We start from the raw sequence: 21,687 nt of genomic DNA on the forward strand, positions 1-21,687 counted from the left end.
GGGCGTGGCCCGACGAGGGGGCGGGGCCGCGGCGGGGCGGGGCGGGGCCGCGCTGAGGGGAGGCGGCGCGGGGGCTGCCGGGAAGGGCCGGCGGCGGCGGCGGGGCGATGGCGGCGGAGCGCGGCCGCGGCGGCCCCCCGCGGTGGCGGCGGCGGCTGTGAGCGGCGGCGGTGGCGGCGATGCACGGCGCTCCCGGCGACGATGGAGGACCGGTCCCACAAGGTGCTGCTGGCGCTGGTGATGCTCTTCCTCTTCGCCGTGATCGTGCTGCAGTACGTCTGCCCGGGCACCGAGTGCCAGCTCCTGCGGCTCCGCGCCCTCAGCCCCGCCGCCGCCGCCGACCCGTACCGGGCGGAGGACGAGACGCCGGCGCGTTTCGTTCCCCGTTTCAATTTCTCCGCCGGCGACTTACTGCGGCGGGTGGACTTCAACATCAAGGGGGACGACCTGATCGTCTTCCTGCACATCCAGAAGACGGGCGGCACCACCTTCGGCCGGCACCTGGTCCGCAACATCCAGCTGGAGCAGCCCTGCGAGTGCCGCGCCGGGCAGAAGAAGTGCACCTGCCACCGGCCCGGCAAGCGGGAGACCTGGCTCTTCTCCCGCTTCTCCACCGGCTGGAGCTGCGGGCTGCACGCCGACTGGACCGAGCTCACCAACTGCGTCCCCTCCGTGGTGGACAGCAAGAAGGAGGTGCGGCTCCGGCCCTCCAGGTGAGGCCGAGCGGGGACCCCGGGCCTTCCCCGGGGAGCTTCCCGTGGACCCCGAGCCCGCCCCGCCCCGGCTTGTGGTGGTGGCGGGGCGCCGGTGCGGCCGCGGCGGGGTGGGCGACGGACCCGCTGGGCGCAGTCGTGACGGGGATGCTGCTGCGGTGAGGCGGGGCGGGTTGTGGGCTCGGTCGGTACCGAGCACCCCGGCACGGAGCGGGCTGCAAACCGGGATGCAGCGAGGGCTCCGGCAGCCAAACCGGCCCGGGGCTGCCGTGGTGGGTGCAGCGTGCCTTGAGCTCTGCGGAGCAAACAAAACCTGACCCCCGCTCTGCTGCCAGATAGGTGTTTTAAATGATGTCCCGCAGGCTGTCGCGATTGTAACTGCTGGTGGGGAAAGCCCAGGAGTTAGAGAGTCTGGTCCTTAGCAGCAGTGAGCGTCGTGCACGGTGACACACGAACAGGCCTGGCAGCCCCACAGCTCGGGGACCCCCCGGTGCGGCTCTTCCACGGCTCACACGGAAGCAAGGGTCCTCCAGCTGTCTGCAGCCTTCCCCCAGAGCTTTTCCATCTCTGGCAAATCACCTCCTTGTACTAAGCTCCCCGGGTACGCATGCTGTAGCTCCTGTGTACGCCAGGAATTAACACTGGTTCTAGGAGTGTTCGTGAGCCACTGTGTCTTGTTACAACTGAAGTTTAGCTTATGCGGTTGGCGGCCTTGCAGAGTAAAGGTTACTCTTATGGCTGAATATTACCTGCCAATATTTGCATCGTCCTTCAGCCCTAACCTTGTTTATTTTGTGTTTGCATTTTGAATTTTAGTGACGCTGCGCTCTTCAACCCTGCACCTTCCTTTGAAGTTGCTAACCTCGCCTGACCATAGCTAGCTGGTTGCCTAAATGCTGCCCTTGCCTTTCAAAAGGCCAGCTGGCTTGTTCTGAGCAGCGAGGACCTGCTTCCTCAGCTCCTGGAGCTGTTTGATTACAGCAGACCTTCAGTTGTAACAGACCGAGTAGCTTGTCCGTGGCTATGCGTGCAGCTGTACCGTGTAGCAGAACAGCTCAGGATTTTAGTGTCTTTTCACATTGCTTTCCTGGGAAATTAGAAACTCCTATTGCGCTATTAGACTAACAGTAGGTCCCCTTACAATGAGGGTACTGTTATATATCATGCTATCTGAAGTCAAGTCTAAGGACAGATTCACTTGAAATAGAAAGCAATTTCTTTCTAGAATTCCTTTTATATAGTGTGACACTACACTGCCATCTAGTAGAAAAATGGTTAGCATCATTATCTTCCTGTACACGAGAAGCAGCTCTTTGAGACTTGGCTATTGTGATTCCTGCTCTTTTGTTTTCCCTACTGCTTTAAAATTTAATTGTCTCATTTTTGTGACATCCCATTTGCAAACATCAGGAACCAATTCCTTGCCCTTTGGGTCTATTAGCTTCCCCGTTTCAGGCTGCTGAGCCTTGCAGGCTACATAGTTTATTTTACCTGTCCTATAAATATGTTGTTTGTCAGCAGAAATGGAAATTGCATAACGTGAGCTCTCTTTTGCTGAACAGCTTCCAGTGATCTGTCTTTCTCTTCCCCCGGAGATGGGTCTGGCCTGCAGAGTTGTAGCTGTGGGGCAGGGTTTCCCTTCCTTCCCCAGAGGCAGGTCTGTCTGTGCTCAGGGTTAGTCATGCCCTCTGGAAAACAGGGATAGTCCTTGTCCTGAACCCACCACCTTTGGCAGAAGGGAACGCCAGGCTTGGAGAACTGAGTTTTTGTCTGTAGCTTTTGACTTTATGGGGTTTTTTTTTGCCCTGTTGGATTACCAAATATGCTTTTCTGAGTCGAAACAGAAGCGTTTTGTGTACCTGCCCAAGAGTTCAGAGCGATGGTTGCCTGTCCAGCGAACCATGTACATCGTCATAGCCGACATCTGAGAGGTCGCTAGGACTTGTGACTTGGGATTGAAGCCAGGAGAGAGGGATGAAAACGAAGCTGTGATGATTTTGTGTTAGGTGGAGGTCTGCTCTCTCAAAGGCTTTGAAATGATGTTATATTTTTAATAACCTAATTACACAGCTTGTTATTCTCTCAAATAATGTCTTGACAAGCAATTATTTGGACTGCAACTTCTAAATGTTTAAAAATACAGGAAGAGAAGAAGTTCTTAAATGAGCAATAGTCCCTTCAAGTCTTCCTGCCCATTGTCTTTAATTTTATTTTGCTTTCTCGATTTAGCAACGTTCAGCTGACAACTAGTTAATTAGCACCTATTCCTAGCACCAGTAAAAGACTCTAATCTAAGCACTTTCTGGACAGATAATAGCTGCTTTCAGAGCAGCAGTAGGTGTGAGATGAGGGTGTCTGAGCAGAGAAGCCTTGCTGGCTCTGAGCGGGGCCAGCCTGGCTGTTCCTGCACTGGGGTTTTTGGGGGGAGGCCTGACTGTCCTGGGTGGTGTGTGCTGGGTTACCGCTGGTGGGGAGGGAAGGAACGGCACGGCCCTGGTGTGCAAATCCTGATGGGGGGAGCGACTTGGAAGACTGCAAAGCCTGTTCAGGGAGCATCATCAGCGCAGGGAGCAGGATTCGGTCAGGAGCAGAGGATGATTTCCTCAAGTGAAGCTTGGCTTGACAAGGGTGGGAATTCCTGCATTTATAATTGAGGTGATTAAAAAGTGAGACCTGCTGTAAGAGTGATTTGAACTGCTTGGCAGCTGCATAATGCAATCTGTAGTTTCTGTCTTTGGGCTGTGTAGCCTTGTCTGGGAATAGCCAAATGAGTGGGTGTTGTTCCAGCAAACTTTTTAGCTTGCACCTGTGTGTGATTACTTTGCACAGAGGTTTGCCTTGTGGGGCACGGAGAGTCTACTTGTCAGATTACTGGTTAGCTGGGCTGTTCTGTAGGGGCCTTTTCTTTTGTTTAAAAGTTGAACCTTTGTTAGTTTGGAGGATACTCTGTCCTGGACTTCATAATGCTCGGTGCTAGGCACAGAGCATCGCTGTGATATGATCTGATGGCATCAGCCTGGAGGGTGTCCAGAAAGAACCTTGTTGCCCGCAGCTTTCATCCTCCAGCCTCTGCTCTTAATCCCATCACTAGTCTGCCTCTGTTTTCTTTGGGAATTGCAGGCTTGGAGGGCAGATTCCAGCACTGAAGCAGTAGAAATACTCAGGATGGCTGTTGTGATTTTTTTTTTGTTTGTTTGTTTTGGATTTGTTTGTTTGGAAAGCACAAGGGTGCTTTCCTGTCTATGAGCGTATGGGTTCCCAAAACTTGTTTTCCTTTGTAGTGGGTGGCCTGTGCTCCTCCATAAGTAGTAAGTAGCTAAATAGATCTCCCTTGCCTCCTTTGTTTCTTCCTTCCTGTAGAGGAGCATGAGTCTCTGGGCATGGGGAGAGGGATTCCCCCCCGTGCCTTGGGTCCCATCGGGGTGCATGTTCTGTATGTCCCCATTCCTGCTTGTCTCCTGTTCCACCAGCGCTGCTCACCACTGTGGCATCTGGAAGTCTTGGGAGAGGGGAGGGGAAGGTGCAGGCACAGCTGATGCTTTGAGTGCTCTGGATTTGCTCCTCGGGGGTTTGGTGGAATGGGCAGAAAGGAGGGGGTTGTCTCAGCCGCTTGGCAGTGGCGGTGAGAAAGGAGAAATGTGCCTTTTCCTAGTCATGAGTGACTGACTTGGGTCACTTGATTGATTGTGGAAGCCTCAAAGCTTTTGGCACACTGAACTGAGGCAGCATCCAAAGTAACGGCGTGAGAACATCACAGAACTGAGATCTCGCTCGGCTCTGGCTAATTATTATGGGAAGTATCTACCGAACTTGTCTATAGCAATAAATCCAATGGCACTGTTGCAAGAAACAAAAGGCCTTGGGGTTAGACTGGAAAATGTAACGAGACATGGGAGCAAATACAGATACCTATGTTCTTAAGTGGTGTCGTGGCTTCGTACCCTTGTTGGGTGAGAGTCGTGGCTGTGTGTGAAGGTCGGGCTGTATTGGGTGTCCCTCCTGGCTAGCATTAAAGGAAAGAGATGCACTCTGTTGAGAGGAGGACGAGCTTGCAGAACTGCCTCTAGAGCCGGAAAGTCTGAGATTGGAAGAAATTCTACACTGCTGCTACAAGCCTGTTGGACCAGGACCAGGGATGGTGCCTACTGGCTTTTGAGAGGCCTGATGCTGACACCACGTTGTTGTGATGTGGGACAGAACCCCATGGCAATGCATGGATGTTCTTGTCTTGTCCCCACATTTCCAAGTTAGGTCTTATGAAAATCTAAAGAAAAGATGCGTTAAAACATTTCCCAGCAAACTGGAAGTGTTTGCTCTGTGTGGCTCTGTTGGCTAAACAGATTAGTCCTCGTGCTCTTGGAAATGCGTTGGGATTTGCATCTGCAAATCTCATCCGCTCCGTGGTCCGCCGCAGTGTGCCCGACCCCTCGCAAGCCGGACCGCTGGCAGAGCCCCGGGAAGAAGGCGGCTTTGCTGCAGCAAGCGTTGCCATCAGCCCTGGCGTGAGCTTGGATCCTCCTGGAGCAGGCTGGGCTCTGCGCTTGGGTTTTCCCGCAAGCTGCTTCTGTGTGGAGGGGGAAAAAAAATCATGTAATGCTGCCAGGGAGAGAAAAAACACTTGGGGTGGGGGTTTGCTTCTTAGGGAGAGGCCTACTCAACAGCTGCTATTGAAAGAGCAAAGGTGATATATAGTTGTGCCGGGGGACGAGCTGTGTAGTTTCACCTGTAGTGGTGGAATTTGGGGAATATTAAGCCCCATAAATGGGCACTAAACCCCTTGCAGGCAGGATAGATGCTGTAGAGTCCCACGGTGCCCCAAGGGTTGGGGGGGGTAATACAGGCTTTGGCAGGAGGTGGATAATATAAAACCTCTGGGTGCTGGTGGAGCAGACGCCATTTCCAAGGATGGGGTCCCCCCGTGCTGCTGCTCTGGGGGCGAAGCCCGGCCGGGGGCGGCTGCTCGGGGAGAGAAGGGACCCGCATGGCTGAGCTGGAGGCTGTGAGCGAGCAGATGGGGTGACCTGCGGTAACTTGGGTCCTGGCCAGAGCACTGGGAGGGTGCCTGCCTGCCCTTGAAACACGCATCACTGAAACTCCTCGGGAAAAACTCTGCAACAATTATAAAGCCAAAAAAAAAAAAATAACGGAGCATTTGCAGAGATGCCGCCAGGCCCGAGCGACTCCGTGCCGCTTCATTTATCAGCGGGATTTCCTAATGACCCTGCTCATGTCGGTGTGGTGGCTGCTGTGGCTCCAGGATGAGAGATGCGGTGAGCGTTACCTCGCCGCCTGCGAATGTGTGTCTGTGGCAGCCGAATTTCCCCGCCTGGCACCTGGGGGAACCGAAGCTGGGTCTGGTTTTGGGGTGTTGGAAGCAGTGGGCTAGCCTGCAGAGCAAAGAAGAGGCTTTGAGGGGAAGGGCAGGGGATTATTTTCATAAGTACAAGTGGTTCCTTCACCTAATCCCATTACAGGGCCTGACCTTGAAAGTCTTGGTTATAAACTTAAGTTCATGTTTTTTTAAGTTTGGATTATAGGACTTGTAAAGCTCTCTAAATTGATATTGCTGGTTTTGCAGATGAAGTGTTGGATTTCTTAAAGGACATCTTAAAGGGATTAACAAAATCATTTTCCATATTAGGTCTCTTCAGTTCTCCTCTAAATGTTCAATAAAGTGCAAACTGACTTTTAGTTATTTAAAAGTATATGTTTCCTATGGCCTTTTATTTTTAAATTTGGATCCTTTTTTTGTGGATAGAGAGAAGATGTTAATTGTTGCAAAAATAAATCCCGGTGATTGCAGTAGAGCAAGAAATGAGGCACAGGCATTATTCCTTGCACTGTTTGTTCCATTTGTTATCTGAATTGGTCCTCCCTAAAGAAGAGAGTGGGAATATGAACACCGTGGCATGGTGCTGTTGTACTGACATGATTGCTTTTTCTTGAAAAGGTGCCTTTCTGCTAATTTTTTCTGGGAATTTATAAATATTAAAATGAAACTATAAATACATCTTCGACTGTATTACAAGAGACGTAGATTGTGCCTCGTGGTTCCTCTTCATAACCTTTCCTAAAGGTTATAAAGTTGTCAAAGGTGCTTGGAAGTCAGGCATCACCATTAGGTTATTTATTTTTATTAAAAGACAGATTTTTAAGTTTAACAAGTTGAGCATCAGTTTTGAGGCATATTACTGAGATCAATTTGTCCCTCATTTATTTAATCTGAATTGTCAGGAATCATGTTCTCTACTGATGTAAATGTTGGCAAAAAGGACTTATTAGTAGGTTTGATTGCTTTTTATTTAACTAGCAGAGATGCACTGGCATGCCTAAGAGAATTGGTCTGTTTCTTGTGAACAGTTCAGTGCCTAATGAATCACTTCAATGTACTTTTCTGAAGGAAAGCAGAGTAATTTAAATGTGCAATCCATTGATTTACCTCAAATGGATTAGGCCTCTGTGTGCAATCCTTTGCATTAATTTACTTTTTCCATAACTGTAATAATAAAGGCAGTGTTTCTGTACGGCATCAGCCCAAATTAGCTCATGTAACTTGCTAGAAAGCAAAATAATTAATATGTGGCTGAAAATGGGGTGTAGGAATGGGTCTTTCTGAGAGGACGCGGGTCTTGAAGTGCCGCCGGGTTCAGGGTGCCCCCGGGCGCTGTGCCGAGGGCAGGACCGTGGGGCTGGGACCCGCAGGGGGGCTGCCTGCATGCCCTGTCTGCCCGCTGCGAGTGTAAGGAGGAGAGAATTGTGTCCGAAGTACTGATGATTTCTTGACTTTATTATGGGGGAAAAAAAAATGTATTTGTGATTTGGTGCAACTGTAAGAGATTTTTTTTTTTTGGTGTGGCCAGATATGTTTTTTAAAATGACTGAGGGAACAGTACAAAAATCTGTAACTCCAGCAGATTCGAGCATATTTTACTGCTATAGTAACTTTTCAGTCCCCTCTTGCCCTCCCTGTAACGTCCAATCTGCCGTTCGGTCGCAGCATTGGGCTAGCTCTGTCCTTGCTGAGCAGCCGGCGGCGGCCAGGACGCAAAACTCTGAATAATTCCTTATTTAACCACTTAGCTGCAGAAATGGCGCCTGGGCTTTGTTTTGCTCTGCGGGGATTACTGTGGCCGAGCAGCCCTCGCGACTTTCAGCCTTTTTTGGAATTACCCTTGTAGGCTTCTTACATACTTGCGAGGATTAATTCTCCCCCCCAGCTTCTCCATCGGCTAATTCCCATTGCTGGGCAGCTGCCTGCCCAGATGTAAACCTGCGGGGAAGCAAAGCGATGGAGCATCCCCAGCCGCTGCCTTCCTCCCTCGGGAGCCTGGTTCCCCGCTCCCAGTTCGGGGCTCGGGTGCTTGCCCGAGCAGTGCCTGTTGGAGTTTGCAGCATCTTGGGTGGAAGCAAAGCCAACCAGGACAGGAGATGTGGGACGGCATTTTTGTATGGGAGGACGAAGGCAGCGTGGTGACCGGGGTGGGGAGGCAGTGCCGCTCTTGCCCTCCTCCTCCTCCTCTTTTTCCTTGGCAGCTGGCACCGGAGAGCGAGTGTGGATTATTGTTTGTGATTGATTTGCTGATGCTGGCAATTGTACAGTGTGTTCTGGGCCTAATAGGGTAGCACCGAATTATTCAGGCGTTATTGAAATGAATCACATTTGTGATGAGTAATAAGTAGCAGACTTTGGTATTTATGAATAATTAACACAGTAAAGTTTTTCTTAAACAGACATGAAGAAATGATTTAATTTCTACTGTGAACACTCTGTAAAATTAATGAAAGATAATTGCATTTGCTAATGTGAGACTAAGAAGCCAAAGCAATCAATTTTTTTGTGTTTAAGTTCATATTGCTGATGCAAACAGTGAATGTATAATTCCTTCAACATGTTTTCATTGGGTGGGACTTGTGTTTAACATCCAGTGGGGTGTTTTTTGTTGAAATAAAAAGTCTGTTGGTAAACACTTAACTCATTGTTGCCATTCCATCCACTCACGTATCTCTGGGTGGGTAGTGTATATATGTGTATAACAAGATAATGTTTTTGAATGAGTGGCAATTAGGACCAGCTTTTTTCCTTTTCCCTGACTCTAGCCTTCTTCCTCAGCTGTTCATGCCTTTAAAGACAGAACCCATTTAAGATATTGCTTATATACAGCTTTGAGTGAAATCTCCATTTATTTGGTCTTGAAAAAAATCATTAGTCTTTAGAGACCTATAAGTCATAAGATCCATTAGGGGTGAGACTCAAATCATGTTACTTCTTGGTTCTCAGCTGCTTATCCAACTCTGAAGGAGCCAAACTTTTGATGTGATGTAACTAAATATATGCAGCTATAAGGGAGATAATCTTGCAGCATTAAAGGATTTTGCACATCTCCATAAAAGCATGAAGCAGACTATGCCTTTCATGAGATCCTTGTAGCAAATGCTCCTAATTTCCCATAATCAAAAGGACTGTGAAGTTTTGATACACTTAGAGGTCCAAGTAGCTGGAAGATCAATTCTTCCTTTACTCCATTTTGTGTCAGGTAAATTAAAACATTGCAAGGCTCCCAGCAGTGGGAATCTGCGCATTCAGACTGCTGTTTGAACTGTGGGATCCTTCAGCAAACACCCAAATCAAGTGAGTAAAGGACTCCTTGCAACTGATTATTTTCTCCAAGCTTCCTTGTGCTCAGAGTAAAGCAACTATTTTAACTCCCGTATTAAGAAAAACAATGTTCCCTTGGTCAAAGCCAGAGAAGCTGCTTTTGAGAGTTGCTTTTTCAGGGTGACTGAGGGGAGAGCATTTCCTTTTGCCTGTGGGAAAGCTATTCCCTGGAGCAATCCTAAGCCAGCCAAGGGGCTGTTGTCTTTTTTTTTTTTTTTTCTTGTGGGTTTAGAGAAAGTTCCTGAGAACGTGCTTGTGCCCTGCTTGAGCAAAACCTACCAGGTGCTAACTTTCTTCCATTCTTTGGCAGTGCCTAACTCATCTTGATAGGGAAGCTGCTGCGGGAGTCATCCTCCCGTGGTGCTGCCCGCAGAGGACTTTGATGGGGCTGGATGTGGGTGGAGGCATCTGTCCGTGCGATGCTCCCAGAAGAGCGGCAGGCTTCGTTCCTCCTGGAACTGGTGTCGCCAACTGTAGATGGGGAGGAAGATGGCTGCGTGGCTTCTGCCTTTCACAGAGCTGTTTGTTTTTCTGTGGGGGTGTTGGATCTAATCAGTACAGTGGTAGCACAGAGAAGTAAGACAAAAGTGCTCAAGGAAATGTCAGACGCAACAGGATGCGTCTGCCTGGTGATAGCTGAGTGACTTGCAAAAACATAAATGGCATAAATTAGGCTTTAACTCCTTCAATTCTGGTGTGCTGCAAGTCAGTCACTGGTAACAGAAAAAAGTTTTGTGCTGGCATGGTCTCCCCGTTACATTTTCTCTTCTCCTAACTGTGCATCTTTAGCTGAAACTTCAATAGGGGTTTTTTTTATTTTGGTGATTTCCTATAACTTTAGGTCAATAAAATGTGTAGAGTTTTGGCTTTCAGATAAAGCTGACTTAAAGGTCGGTTTGGCTTTCTGGTGGCGAGTTGCTGCTGGGGTCTGTCGTCTTGGCTCTGGAACGCGTGGGAGAAAAGTGGTGGCTAAACATGCGAGTGGGATTTGAGAAGCCAGGACTTTACACCTGGGATGAATCCAGTCTTCATCACCACACCAGTCATCTTCCTCTCGGCCTCTGCCTTGTCTATGTAATTCAGCTCTTTGCATCAGGATATCTTTCTGTGTGTATGTAGCATAAAGGATGATGGATTTCCTGGCCTGGCTGCATATAGTAGCTCTGCTGCCTATATATGACTAATCTTAGGTAGAGGCACTGGAAATATTTTTCAGTGTTTAGTTTGAATACAGGGAAGCTGTAGTTTTTAACTATAAACCCAGTGAACTGTACACTGCCCTGTGCTGGTGTCCTCTGTGGGCTCTGGTGGTCGTTCTCTGCCCGGGAAGGGAAGAGGAACGCTCCCTGTCCGCGTAGCTGCTGGTGCGTGGTCGTGCCGCTCGGTGCTTTCATGCCAGAGCTCTTGGCATGATCTAGTTTTCCCCCCCTTTCATGGATGAAGCAGTCTCTGACCACTCTGGAAGAAACAACTTGGGGAGATCAGAAGTCTGATACAGTTGTCCTAAAGTATGGTCTAAGCATGCCCTAAAGGTTTGTCTGTGAGCCCGGTGCTCTGGCTCGTAGAGAAGCGTAGTGAGAAAAGGTAGGACCTGCTCTCCTAAAGAGGAGACATTGGGTATCTAACGCCAGATGTCCTGACCAAAGTCAGTAGGAATGAAACATTGCTGCTCTGCTTTAAGCTTTTGCTTTGTCTGGTTGCAATGGGTGACTGTTGAGGCTGGATCTGCCCAGAGTGGAGAGGACTAGACCATCAGAAGGCAGTAGTAGCAGAGACCTAAGAGAAGCTGTAGTCAGTTCCTTGTATCTCTGGAACACTGTTACTTTGCAAAACTATCCTATATAGCCATTTAAACCTGCTTCTGGAACAGCTCAGTTATATTCAAGAACATGGGCTCACCTGGCGTCTAACTGATGCATTTTGCAAAGCAGAGTTATAAATGCCTTTTTTCATCCCATTTCCAGAGGAGAGGCAGAGAAAACAAATGAAAAGAGTCGTTGCACCTGCAGCTGCTTCTTCTGAGAAGCTACTGGCTCATTTTCCATGCTGCTAGTTGCGTTTTGGATGTCAGCAGTGTTCTGGGTTGGAATGTGAGCATTCCCAGAATTTTTATGGGTAGAGGCAACCTCCTCACTGAGCTAGGTTTGTGGGGTAATGCTGAGATTCAGCTGATAATACCTGCTGGAGTTTGGAGATCGCAGCTTGCTAGCAGTGATGCAGAACAGCTGAAGAAGAGGGTGATGGCTAGGGATGAATTTTGACTGGGGAGTAGTTCTGCAAGCTGTCTTATCACCCAGTGTTTTGTGGCATATTCAGCATGCTACCACATGCAAGAAGAAATTGCAATTTTCCTAGAAATACGGTCAGCAGAAAACATTGCATGGGAAATGCATGAGCACTGCCCTATGTTTGGATTACTGAGCTCTTTTGTTGCTTGCATGGCTAAGTGTGTTGGACCTGAGGTTTGGTACAATACAGCTGTTGGAAAAATTTGCCCTAAATATTTTTTAATTTATTTATTGGGACATTTAACTGAAGGCACATAACTGAGAACAGTGCTGGTATTTCTGGAGAAGGGATCGGAAGGAGGTTGTGCATGACTAGGTTTAAGATGCGCACAAACTATGTCTTGTCAAGCCTGAACGCTATTGTGTGAACAAAAGTACTTAAATACATTGCTTAAGCATATACTTAAAGTGTTTAAATATATTGCTAAGCTCTTTGCAGAATAGGGATCAGTCTAATGGCATGAGCACCTTTTGTTGCCCTGGGGTGGTAACGTTTCCTGCTCGGTAGAGTTGGGATTTCATGTGTCTTTGCTCTCGTTTGGGATGCCGGCTTTCCCTGCTGTAATTCTCCTTTTCCTACAACTTGGAAGTGGTCAGTGCTGCAGCTGCGTGTGCACCAAGACGAGCAGAGGGTGTAGGGTCTAGAGACTTGCTGAGACAAGTGAAAATTGAGATTCCCTGTTACAGGACTCAAAGACCTAGCGAGCAGCTTGGGTAAGTTGATGCGTCCATGTGACGGTGTCCGTCCAGACTAGTATGTTGGGTTTGGGTTGGGGACCTGGAGAACCAGAAGCAGCAGCTGTTTTAGGCTCTGCATAGCAGCCAGGCCTCTGCAGGAGAAGGCTGCAGGAATAGATGCCTTTCCTGGGCAGGTTGGGTTTGAGGGTGTAGGGGAAAAGGGGGTTCTCCCAAAAGGCCAGCTCCATCTGACCTGAATCTGGACCTCCCATCAGCCAATCCCTTTTATAAAATTGGTCAGTGTATCAGGCAGCATAGAGGGGAAAAAACAGAGACAGGACTTAAGAATAGCTGAGCTCATGGTGAGATAAAAATTTCTCAGAGCCTGGATTATGGGAGGATCCAGTTATTTGTAAAATATATAAGCCAGATTCTCTGCCTCGGCCGCGGTGGCTCAGCAGTCGTGCTGGAGGATTTGATCGTGTGCTCAGCCCATCCTGCCGCTCTCCCTGGTACAGCTGAGGTCTGGAAATTGAGGTTTAAGGCTGACGACAACTTGTGTATTAAATGTTGCAAATTAACTGTACTTGGAAACTGCAAATATAGGCTTTTTTGAGGAATCTAAGGCTCTCTTGTTTCTTGTTTAAAGGGTTGTTTTTGCTTTTCCCATCATGTTATGTTATTTTCCTGGAATTAGCAGGACAGTTTTGCTTCTACCTTTCCTCAAGTATCACCTGAAGTCTGAAGTCATGAAGGTGAATTGCTTCCTGTAATAAACTTGTGTATTCGCAGAAGAGTTATGGGTATGAAGTACAGTATCATACTCTATTTTTTTTTCCCCTTACAGTAAAAATATTCAATGTCTTATATAATGTTCTATCAAGATAAGTGAAATTCTGGTCTCTTTACTCCTATGATTAAAAGATCTTTTAAAGAATATTTATATGTCTCTCAGTACATACTGGAATCCCAGTACTTGTTCCTGTTGCTTATAATGGAGGGTGGGTTGGTTAAACCTGAGATCTGGCATCTCATGATGATGGGTACTCAACCTGAAATCTGATCATTGAGAGAAACTAAAATAGTCTGTGAAGCAAGTGCTCTTTTTTGGCAGCAGGCATTACCAAACTGCTTTCCTGTCACCTCTGCGTATTCAGCTTACGTAGAACCCGTTTCCTTACTGAGGACAGCTTTGGGGTGGAAACCTCATCTCCTCCCTCCAAACACAGGGCAGGCAGAAGTCATTGGACACATGAGCGTTTGCAGATGGCTTGCCTGTCTAGGGCCGCATCTTTTACGGTGCGGCTAATCGTTTTGGTTACGGCAGAGGACTGACTTAATTTTCTGCGGAAAGGGAAAGCGGGTATCTGGGATGCGATATAAAGGCAGCAATTGCAGTTCTGGGCTGCCAGAAGTCATTGCCTTTTTGTTTTTGTGGGAGTTTGTGTTGGGCTCTGTTACGGGACTTGGGAGACGCACTTTCTTTTGGAAGTGGGTTATGGTAGGATATATAGATGCTGAAGAGCATGTTGTGTCCCAAGGGCATGACCTGTGCTAGTGTAAGTGATCCTAAAATCTGCAGTGTGTTAGCTGGTGGGAGTCAGTTTTTGGAGAAGGGAAGCAGAGCACAGGCTTTTTAGTTCATGTGGACAACATCCTTTTATTTTACAAGTTGTTTTTCATCTTTGCTTGAGCAGCTGAGATAAAACATCCCTTTCTGTTAAGAACAAAAGCAAAAGCCTTCACTTTAATGCAGGTACCAGGGCTGGGATGTGCTGCAGTCACTTATTGCATCGCTTGGCTTTGATCCTTGGTTGTGGTGTAGGAGTGCACAGTACAACTCAGGAAGGTGTGGTGGTGAAGTGGTTTTAAGTCCCTGGTCTAGACTGACGCCTGTGTCTCTGGCCTGGAGTAAGTTAAGATCACTCCAGGCTGCAAGGGCCGTCGAGCTCTTCGGGGTCACCTACAGCAGTCGCATCCCCTGGTGCACACAGCCCAGCCAGCTCCCCCCTTACCGCCTGCTTTCCCTCCTCGTGTGCCCCCCCAGGCAGGGAGATTGGAGGAAAAATTGCTGCGAGGAATGTCAAAAGGCTGTCTGTTCCCTTCCCTGTTTGAAGATTGGGATTCTCTAACTGGTTTTTATTTTCTACACGTTTTTTGTGTTAAACAAGAGCAGCCTTTTTGCAAGCTTCACTGCTCCTTGGGCTGGGAGCAGGGTGAGTATCTGCCTAGCAGAGATTTTGTGGTAAAATTTATTGTTGCTGTACTTGAACACTAACCTGAGGGATTTTTTCCCTTCTCTCTTTAAACAAACGTTTTTTTTCCACTAATGGAAAATTTCAACTTGTCCTCCACTTAACCACAGTTCAGGCTTTTCCAGGAAAACGGAATGAATCAATAATGCTTCCCTCTTTTGCTTCTTGCATGCTTAGCTAATTGTATTATTTTTATTGTGGGTTTTGATTGCATAAAGGCCGCCTTCTGTCCCCGCCAAACTGGCATTGTTTTCTAGACAAGAGAGGACAGCCAGGATCTCTAAAGTGGTGCTTCTCCCACCGGGGCTGTGTGACCCCCACACCTTCAGAGTTTGGAAATTATGGATTTAGGAAGAGGATGAAGCTGAACAAGGGCAGACAGACACTTCTTACAGCGCAGTGTTTTACTATGGGTTCGGGGGGTTTGATTCAAACGATGTGCAGGGATGAGCATCCAGGAGCACAAGGGCGACTTTGAGTTTACCATTTGGCGGCAGGGAGAGGCAGCTTCCACCCACAGCTGCCGGGCAGCCTCTTGGCGCTGCTCGGCTCCCTTGCTACCGCTCACTCCTTGCAGCTCCCAGCACTGTCCTAGAGGTTTGTTCTTGATTGTTTCACCTTTCACGTAGACTCGATGCTCTCTAGATTGATGTCTTGAAGCGTGGGTTTAAAAATCAAATAGCAAATGACTGCACTGTAATGGATGTTATTGCACTAGACTTTATATTATAAAAGTCACTGTGGTTAAGTGGAGTATCTCTGGAATCTTGTTTTTATCAAGACGTTTATGTTCCCCTCTAATTTTTGTGGAGAGTCGTTTAGATGTTTTCCAGATTAGAGCATAATGGAACTGCTAGCTATAAATGTTCAGAGGAATCCATTACACATGGTGATTTACTGGTTAGTCACAATTACTTTGGAGCTACAGTGTCAAATTTAACACCAACCTTCAAAACCACGTATTGTGAAATCCGGTCACCCTTCCTGTGAGGTGCAGCCTTCCAGAGAGGAAAAAGACATTTTGTACGACAAGATACAAAAACAATTTGGAGGGGACAGGCTGATGCTGGAGGAAAGACTTGGTGTAAGAAGCAAACCAGCAGGCAGTTTCTCCCCGCAGAGTTTTAGCCTTTTTCTTTCCACTGAATTAAAATCCAGAAGATTGGTGGTGGCAGTGGTTGGTGTGCTTGTTTCCCTTCCTGCTGGAGGTGCAGGTGGAGGCGGCGACTGATGGGGCTGGAGCAGGACAGTCCCGCTTGCCGCAAGCCCAGATCTCCTTCCTGCAGCAGCGCAGGGCGCAGGGCTCCGGCTCCTGCTGCGGGACAGCCGCCTGCTCCCGGCCGGCAAAGAGCTGGTCTCCTCAAGATCTAGACTGGTGCGTTTGTTAATGGTGGTGGAGATCTTCCTGCAGGTTTGTAGAAGAAGGCGCCGTAGGCTGTAGAACTATACCTAATAATTAGAGCAACTTTTGCGTAACAGAAGTATCAACAGACATTTTCACTTACCGTGAAGGCACCTGCTTTAACCACAGCCTGCGAGCGGAAGCTGTTGCCTCTGTTTAGCTTTCGAAATACCACATTTTCCCGGAGATAACTACCTGCCTGTTGCAGTTGGCCGCTCGTTCCCGCGTCCGACCCAACAAGAGTTGTGTGCAGTGTCTTGAGCTGCACCTTCTCTGACCTTCTCCTGGGGTGGAAATTATTTCTTTGAATTGAGCGACCTGCATCTTGCTGTTTTTTGTTTGCTGAGCGGAGGTTTTGTGACCCGCAGGGTTGTGTGTTTCCTTGCTCTCTCAGCTTTTGAGTTGAAAGTGAGTTCATCTGAAGACTGTTGTAGCACTCTGTGTCACAGGTTTTAAGCCCAGGGTGGGGGCTGTCAAAATGAAATACGTAAACCTGATATTTAGAGGATGAGCAAGTAAATCCCATTAGATTTGTGTATCTTAGAGTCTCAGAACAAAATTTGGATTAAGGGATGAGCTCATGCAGTTGGCCATCCCAAAGCTCTTTGTTGTCTGGGCATGTCTGTTTCTGCCGTGGTTGGTCCTAGAGATGTCCACAGGATACCTGAACCTGCTTCACTGTCAATATTTTAATAGCAATGATTTAATAGCACATGTTAAAAAGAACATTATTTGGGATTGTTAAGACTTGGCCTTGGTTTGGAGTTCTTTCTCGATACCTGGAGGATATATTGAAATTCTACATTTGTGCAAACTCGAAAGGGTCAGTGCCCTGATCGATAGCTGAGTTTACTAGTAAAGCTTTGTAAAACGTCTAGGAATTTTCAGCTAATTCAGGTCAGACCCCCTGCTTCTTCTTACCAGCTGCCCAGAAATTTGAACAGTTTAAAATGTGTAACACACAGATCATCTAACCCTTTCATTCCCTTCGGTTTAGAAAGTTACTTTGGGGTCTCTTTTCATTCAAGAGCACAAGAGAAGCTTTTAGAAGAGATAATGTTAGAGGCTGTCAGTTTTGTGTTGAAATTAGAGTTTTCCAGGAGCTGTAGCCCGGCAGCGAGGTTGCCGGGAGGCTGAACTACCTGGGGAAGGAGTTTGTGCTCTCTGTTGTGCCTTCGGCAGCTCATCCTCGGCTTGCTGCTGGAGGCATCCGAAGGGGCTGCTGTGACCTGGGGTGGGCCCACGCTGCCTGCCCTCTGCGTCCTGGGGTGCTGCTGGGTTTGATCTTGGCTTGATCTCGGGTGCTGCCCGGTCTGGCTGCTGCATAGCCAAAATTTGCACACTCTCCATCACGTATGCCGTAGGCTTTGCAGGGGTAATCCTTTCATGGCCTGACTCGTCCCTATTAGAGACAGCGGTGCTCATCATCATTGAACGAAGAGCCTCATTCCCCTGGGAAGGAGATAATTCATGCCCCGCACCGGCTCCGTGTTAACCTGGCTGAAGAACAGGATCCGGTTAGCTTTAATGATAAGAGCTGGGTTTTTGCAGTGTCAGCTGTGTTCCATGCGGTTAATGCTGGGACCACAAAACTCATTAGAGTTGTATGACGGGATGAGAGGTTAAAAGCCAGTGTGATACCTACAAAGTGCTCCAGCCTTACAAAGAAATGTCACTGCATCCTCCTTAAGCACTGGTAATTAGTAATTCCTGATTTGCCCTGGCTCTGCGGAGCAGTCTGCTGGGAGGACAAGCTTGTGAACAGCACTCGGCTGCCTGACTAGGGCTGTTAAACAAGTGTGCAGTTTTTGACATTCTTCATTTTTAGAACTGTGTTTCCACATCTTGCTTTAACTGTTATCATTAGCAATTTGCTGGGCTTCATTTTGGTGATGGGAGAACATTTCGTGATCTCTGAAGCATTCTGTAATGCAGCAGCGTACGAGGGTGACAGTACATAAACCAGAACTATATTGTTGCTTTCTAAGTGTATTTTTTAAACTTTTTTCTTTTAAACTAATTCCTCTTGGCAACTCAACTGAGCATATGTATCATTGCTAACATTTTCTCAAAATCAAATCTGGTACCTACAGTTTTTTACTGTTGCGTTTAAAGGACTGATTTCTTTTTTTCTTTCTTCCCCCAGTAGACTCTGTTCATCCTGCGCTCATGACTTTTTTCCTCTTTAATTGCTTTAGTATTGCATTGCGTTCTGCTTTCACTTTTTAATTGGCAATCATATCATGTCCATGGTGGAAGAGAGGGAATTTCACTGTGGAATTGAAGGCAGAGATTTGGACCACTGTGTTTTCATTTAATGAGGAAAGTTCTTCTCTTTAAACCGTACCTACTACAACAACAAATGGTGTCTGCTTAAGCAAAGTCTATGAGATATGTAATACGCACTTCAACTCTCTCCTTAAAGAATGATAAATTAGGGCATAAATGGCAAGTAATCAAGGCTTGGTGCCGTGGCACAAACGAGGAGGAGGTTGGTGTTGGCATCACAGTGGGTGTGGGCTGCCATGGGTGGTAGGGATGCGGTCAGAGGAGCCTTTGCGCCTCTTGCTCCTGAGTGGGTGGGTGAGAAGGGTCTCGCCTTGGCTGGTGGAGAGCTCTGTGCCCGTGGGCTTTGCATGGCAAGTTGGTCAACCTGGCATTAGCACTGCAGTAAAATGGGTATAATCATGATGATTTCAAGGTTAGAGATTTCTTCTTCCCAGTGGGTTGGGATGCACTTTCTGCCCTTATATTCCCCATGCATGAATGCATTTTCTTTGCAGTGGTTGCACTGGGAGCTGGCTCAGTGTAGAGCTACATCTGAAACTGGGCAGCACAGTTGCTCCTGGGCCCTGTTTAAACCACCCAGCTGTTTTTGTTAGCAGATGAACACTTCAGCTCTGCTGAGTTAGTGTATAAATAGCTTTTGATATAGGAGTTCAGCCTGTATAAATGCCGTAATGTCTTGTCTGCGATGGTTCCTGCACTTAATATTTTAGGGTTCTTAGGGTATGGCACAGACTACTATTGATCGCTTCTTATAGGTGCCTGTAGTTAGCATAAAACAGGAAAGTACAACTTGTATTGTGGGCACTTATTTATATCTCAAAGCATCCAAGGAGCCTCGCAGGGCGCAGTTTGGGCCCCTTGGCGTGGGGCTGCGTACTCAAGTCATCCCGGTGCCTGGACCAGGGAGTTCACAGCTGAAACTTCGAGCCCTGCCATCAGCAGACCCCGCTGCCTGGAGCTCGCTGCGTGGGAAAGGAGGCATGAAGGAACAGCAAAGCAAGTTGCACTTTTGCATCATAGCTAAGAGTCTCATCCTGCCACCTGCCTAGGTATTGTTGCTTTGAGGTCACATTGATGCAAATATGCTGTGCTGTTTGTGGGGAAAGCGTGCATCTTTCCTGCCACTTTACCATTTTGAAATGCATGCTGCACAGTCCTGGAATTCAACTTAATCAGAGGCAGGAATGTTTGTACCAAGATCGGCTGATGTATTTATTTTACCCAGGATTAATTTATAAACTCTATCTCTACCTGGAGAAGTTTGATTAGCATTATAAATCCAACGTGCGGTGGATACTGAAGGAACGTGATCTTAATTTAAAAAAAAAAATTGGGAAATTGGAGGGAGAATTCAGATTTAGTTAAAATTGGTCCTGGAGGAACTGAAGTTGATAAGGTCATGTTCCCTGAAAAAACATAGCCCATTTGGGATTTAATTTTTTACTTATTACAGGTATCCAAAACATGCTTAATACAGCATCTGGACACGTCTTAATGGTTTAGAGGTGGTAACAATAACAGTGCTTTTTTAAAAAAAAAGCATAAATTTAGTTGCTAAACTACAGGAGATTTCATTTTCTAATATGACCCATAGAAATAAAAATGGAAATTCCAACGAGCAGCTGTGATTGTGGTTTTTCATTTCTGTGATGCACAAGATTTTCAGCAAATGTTAGGACCTGACTGACAAATCAGTGCCCCTGCGAATGTGCATCTGTCCTGCAAGCCAGGTGCGTGTCTAAGCCTTGATCAAGCTCCTCGTGGCCATCCTGCAAACATTAGCAGAGCCGCTGCTTGCAGAATTTAATTCGATAAAGTTCAGAGCGTTGGGATTTTCCTCCAAGGGCAGATACATGGCTTAGGGGACAAAGGGAGATCTTTTCCTGAAGAGTGGTGCCCAGTATTGATAAAGTTTATTATTGAAGTTGATTGTAACTGCAGGCCTGTTTGAGGGCAAGGGATATTTTTATAGAATAAGAATTTTTTTTTTTTCCTGTATTACTCCCAGAGGAGTATGCTTGTTGCAGCTGCTGCTAGGGTTTTGGAGTCATTGGGGAAGATACTGGTCTGATATTTTTTTTTTTGTTTGCTTTCCCAGCTGTTCCCCACTACGTGCTAAATGGGTCTTGTAACCTAAATGGATGCAGCTCATGGATGAAAGAGGGCAGCTAGAGGGAGAGAGGAAGAAGTGAGGAAATATTTCATGACGCAGTTGAAGTAAATGATTTTGCTGATTGGTGAGGTGGCAGGCGGCCATCTGCTTGCTCTCCCCATCCTTTCCAGTTGACCTTAGCTTTGTTCTTGGTGGGTTTCTCCTAGAGCATGTCACAGTTGTCGGAGAAGCATTTATGGAGAGGGAAGACCTTCACCACGAACCCATTCACAGGAGGTTACTCCTTTATCTCAAACCTTGCCCCTCTTGTACCAAGTTGCTAAAGCCACTTTTGCATCATCTGTCCTTATCCCGGAGCAAATGTTAATGGACCCAGCGTCTCTGTACTGCTGACGCAGGCAGAAGGTCCTTGAAAGCAGGCAGTGACAATGCAGAGTTGGCATTTTCCACTACGTCTGCTAATTAATTAAGGTCACATGTTCCAGCTATTAGTTTGGCCATTGCTTTTCTCCATTAAGCAGGCAGTGAGATGCCAGGGAAGGGGAAGAGGGGTTCTCCCCTCTACAGAGCATCACCATGAGACCCGGGTGATGGTCGCAGGGTGCTGTTGAGCGGCAGGTAGGCCAGCCTGTTGATGGAGCAGTAACATTTGCTGCTCCAAATAGGGGAATTTGGTTTATGTGGCAGTAAACGATGAGAAATTCTACGTGCTGGAGTGCTTGCTTCATCTTTCTAAGGGTCTGCTGTGGTGAAGGCTTGCTATAGAGTGAGGTGTTACCAGCTGAACTTGCTAGGTGCATGCCAGCAATGCTGAGAAGCAGGCTTTGGTATTTTTAAATAAGCATCATTGCCCTGCTTTTTAAAAAAGAATAATATTTTTAATCAAGACTTATTGTTGATCTGGAGGACATTCTAGTGCAGAGTACATCACCTCTGTGATTGTCTAGACAGGTTACCCGTGTCCCTGTTAAGCAACCTCATTATTTATTTATAGTTATTTATTATAATAAATGTGATTGCCTGCAGTAAGACGCTAACTCCACTGATTCATATTTCAGATCGCACAGCTGTGTTGGTTGAATTTTCAGAATAAATAAAACATTTGCAGCTGCACATAGAGCAGCCTCTTTGACTCTCGGACGGCTGCAGTAGGTGCTGTTCCTGGGAGAGGCACAAGGGGAGGAGATGCTCAATTTTTGGAAGGAGGAGGAGGCGTCCTTCAAGCTCTCATGCTGCCTGACCTTGGATGATGTCTCTGGGGTGCAGGAGCTGGTGGAGCTTGCTGACTTCAGC

General features: G+C 47.3%; 1 protein-coding gene across 1 annotated transcript in view; it reads left to right on the top strand.

Annotated features, from left to right (window-relative positions):
• Positions 1–112: 112 nt before the first annotated feature.
• Positions 113–21,687, top strand: part of HS6ST2 (heparan sulfate 6-O-sulfotransferase 2) — a 134,364-nt gene continuing 112,789 nt past the window's right edge. The window contains exon 1 of the mRNA XM_075162046.1: positions 113–713. Within this exon, the coding sequence (XP_075018147.1) occupies positions 202–713 (512 nt within the window). The 5' untranslated portion in view covers positions 113–201. The remainder of the gene's footprint in view (positions 714–21,687) is intronic.

Source organism: Calonectris borealis, chromosome 13 (assembly GCF_964195595.1).
Source record: "Calonectris borealis chromosome 13, bCalBor7.hap1.2, whole genome shotgun sequence".
Lineage (NCBI taxonomy): Eukaryota > Metazoa > Chordata > Aves > Procellariiformes > Procellariidae > Calonectris > Calonectris borealis.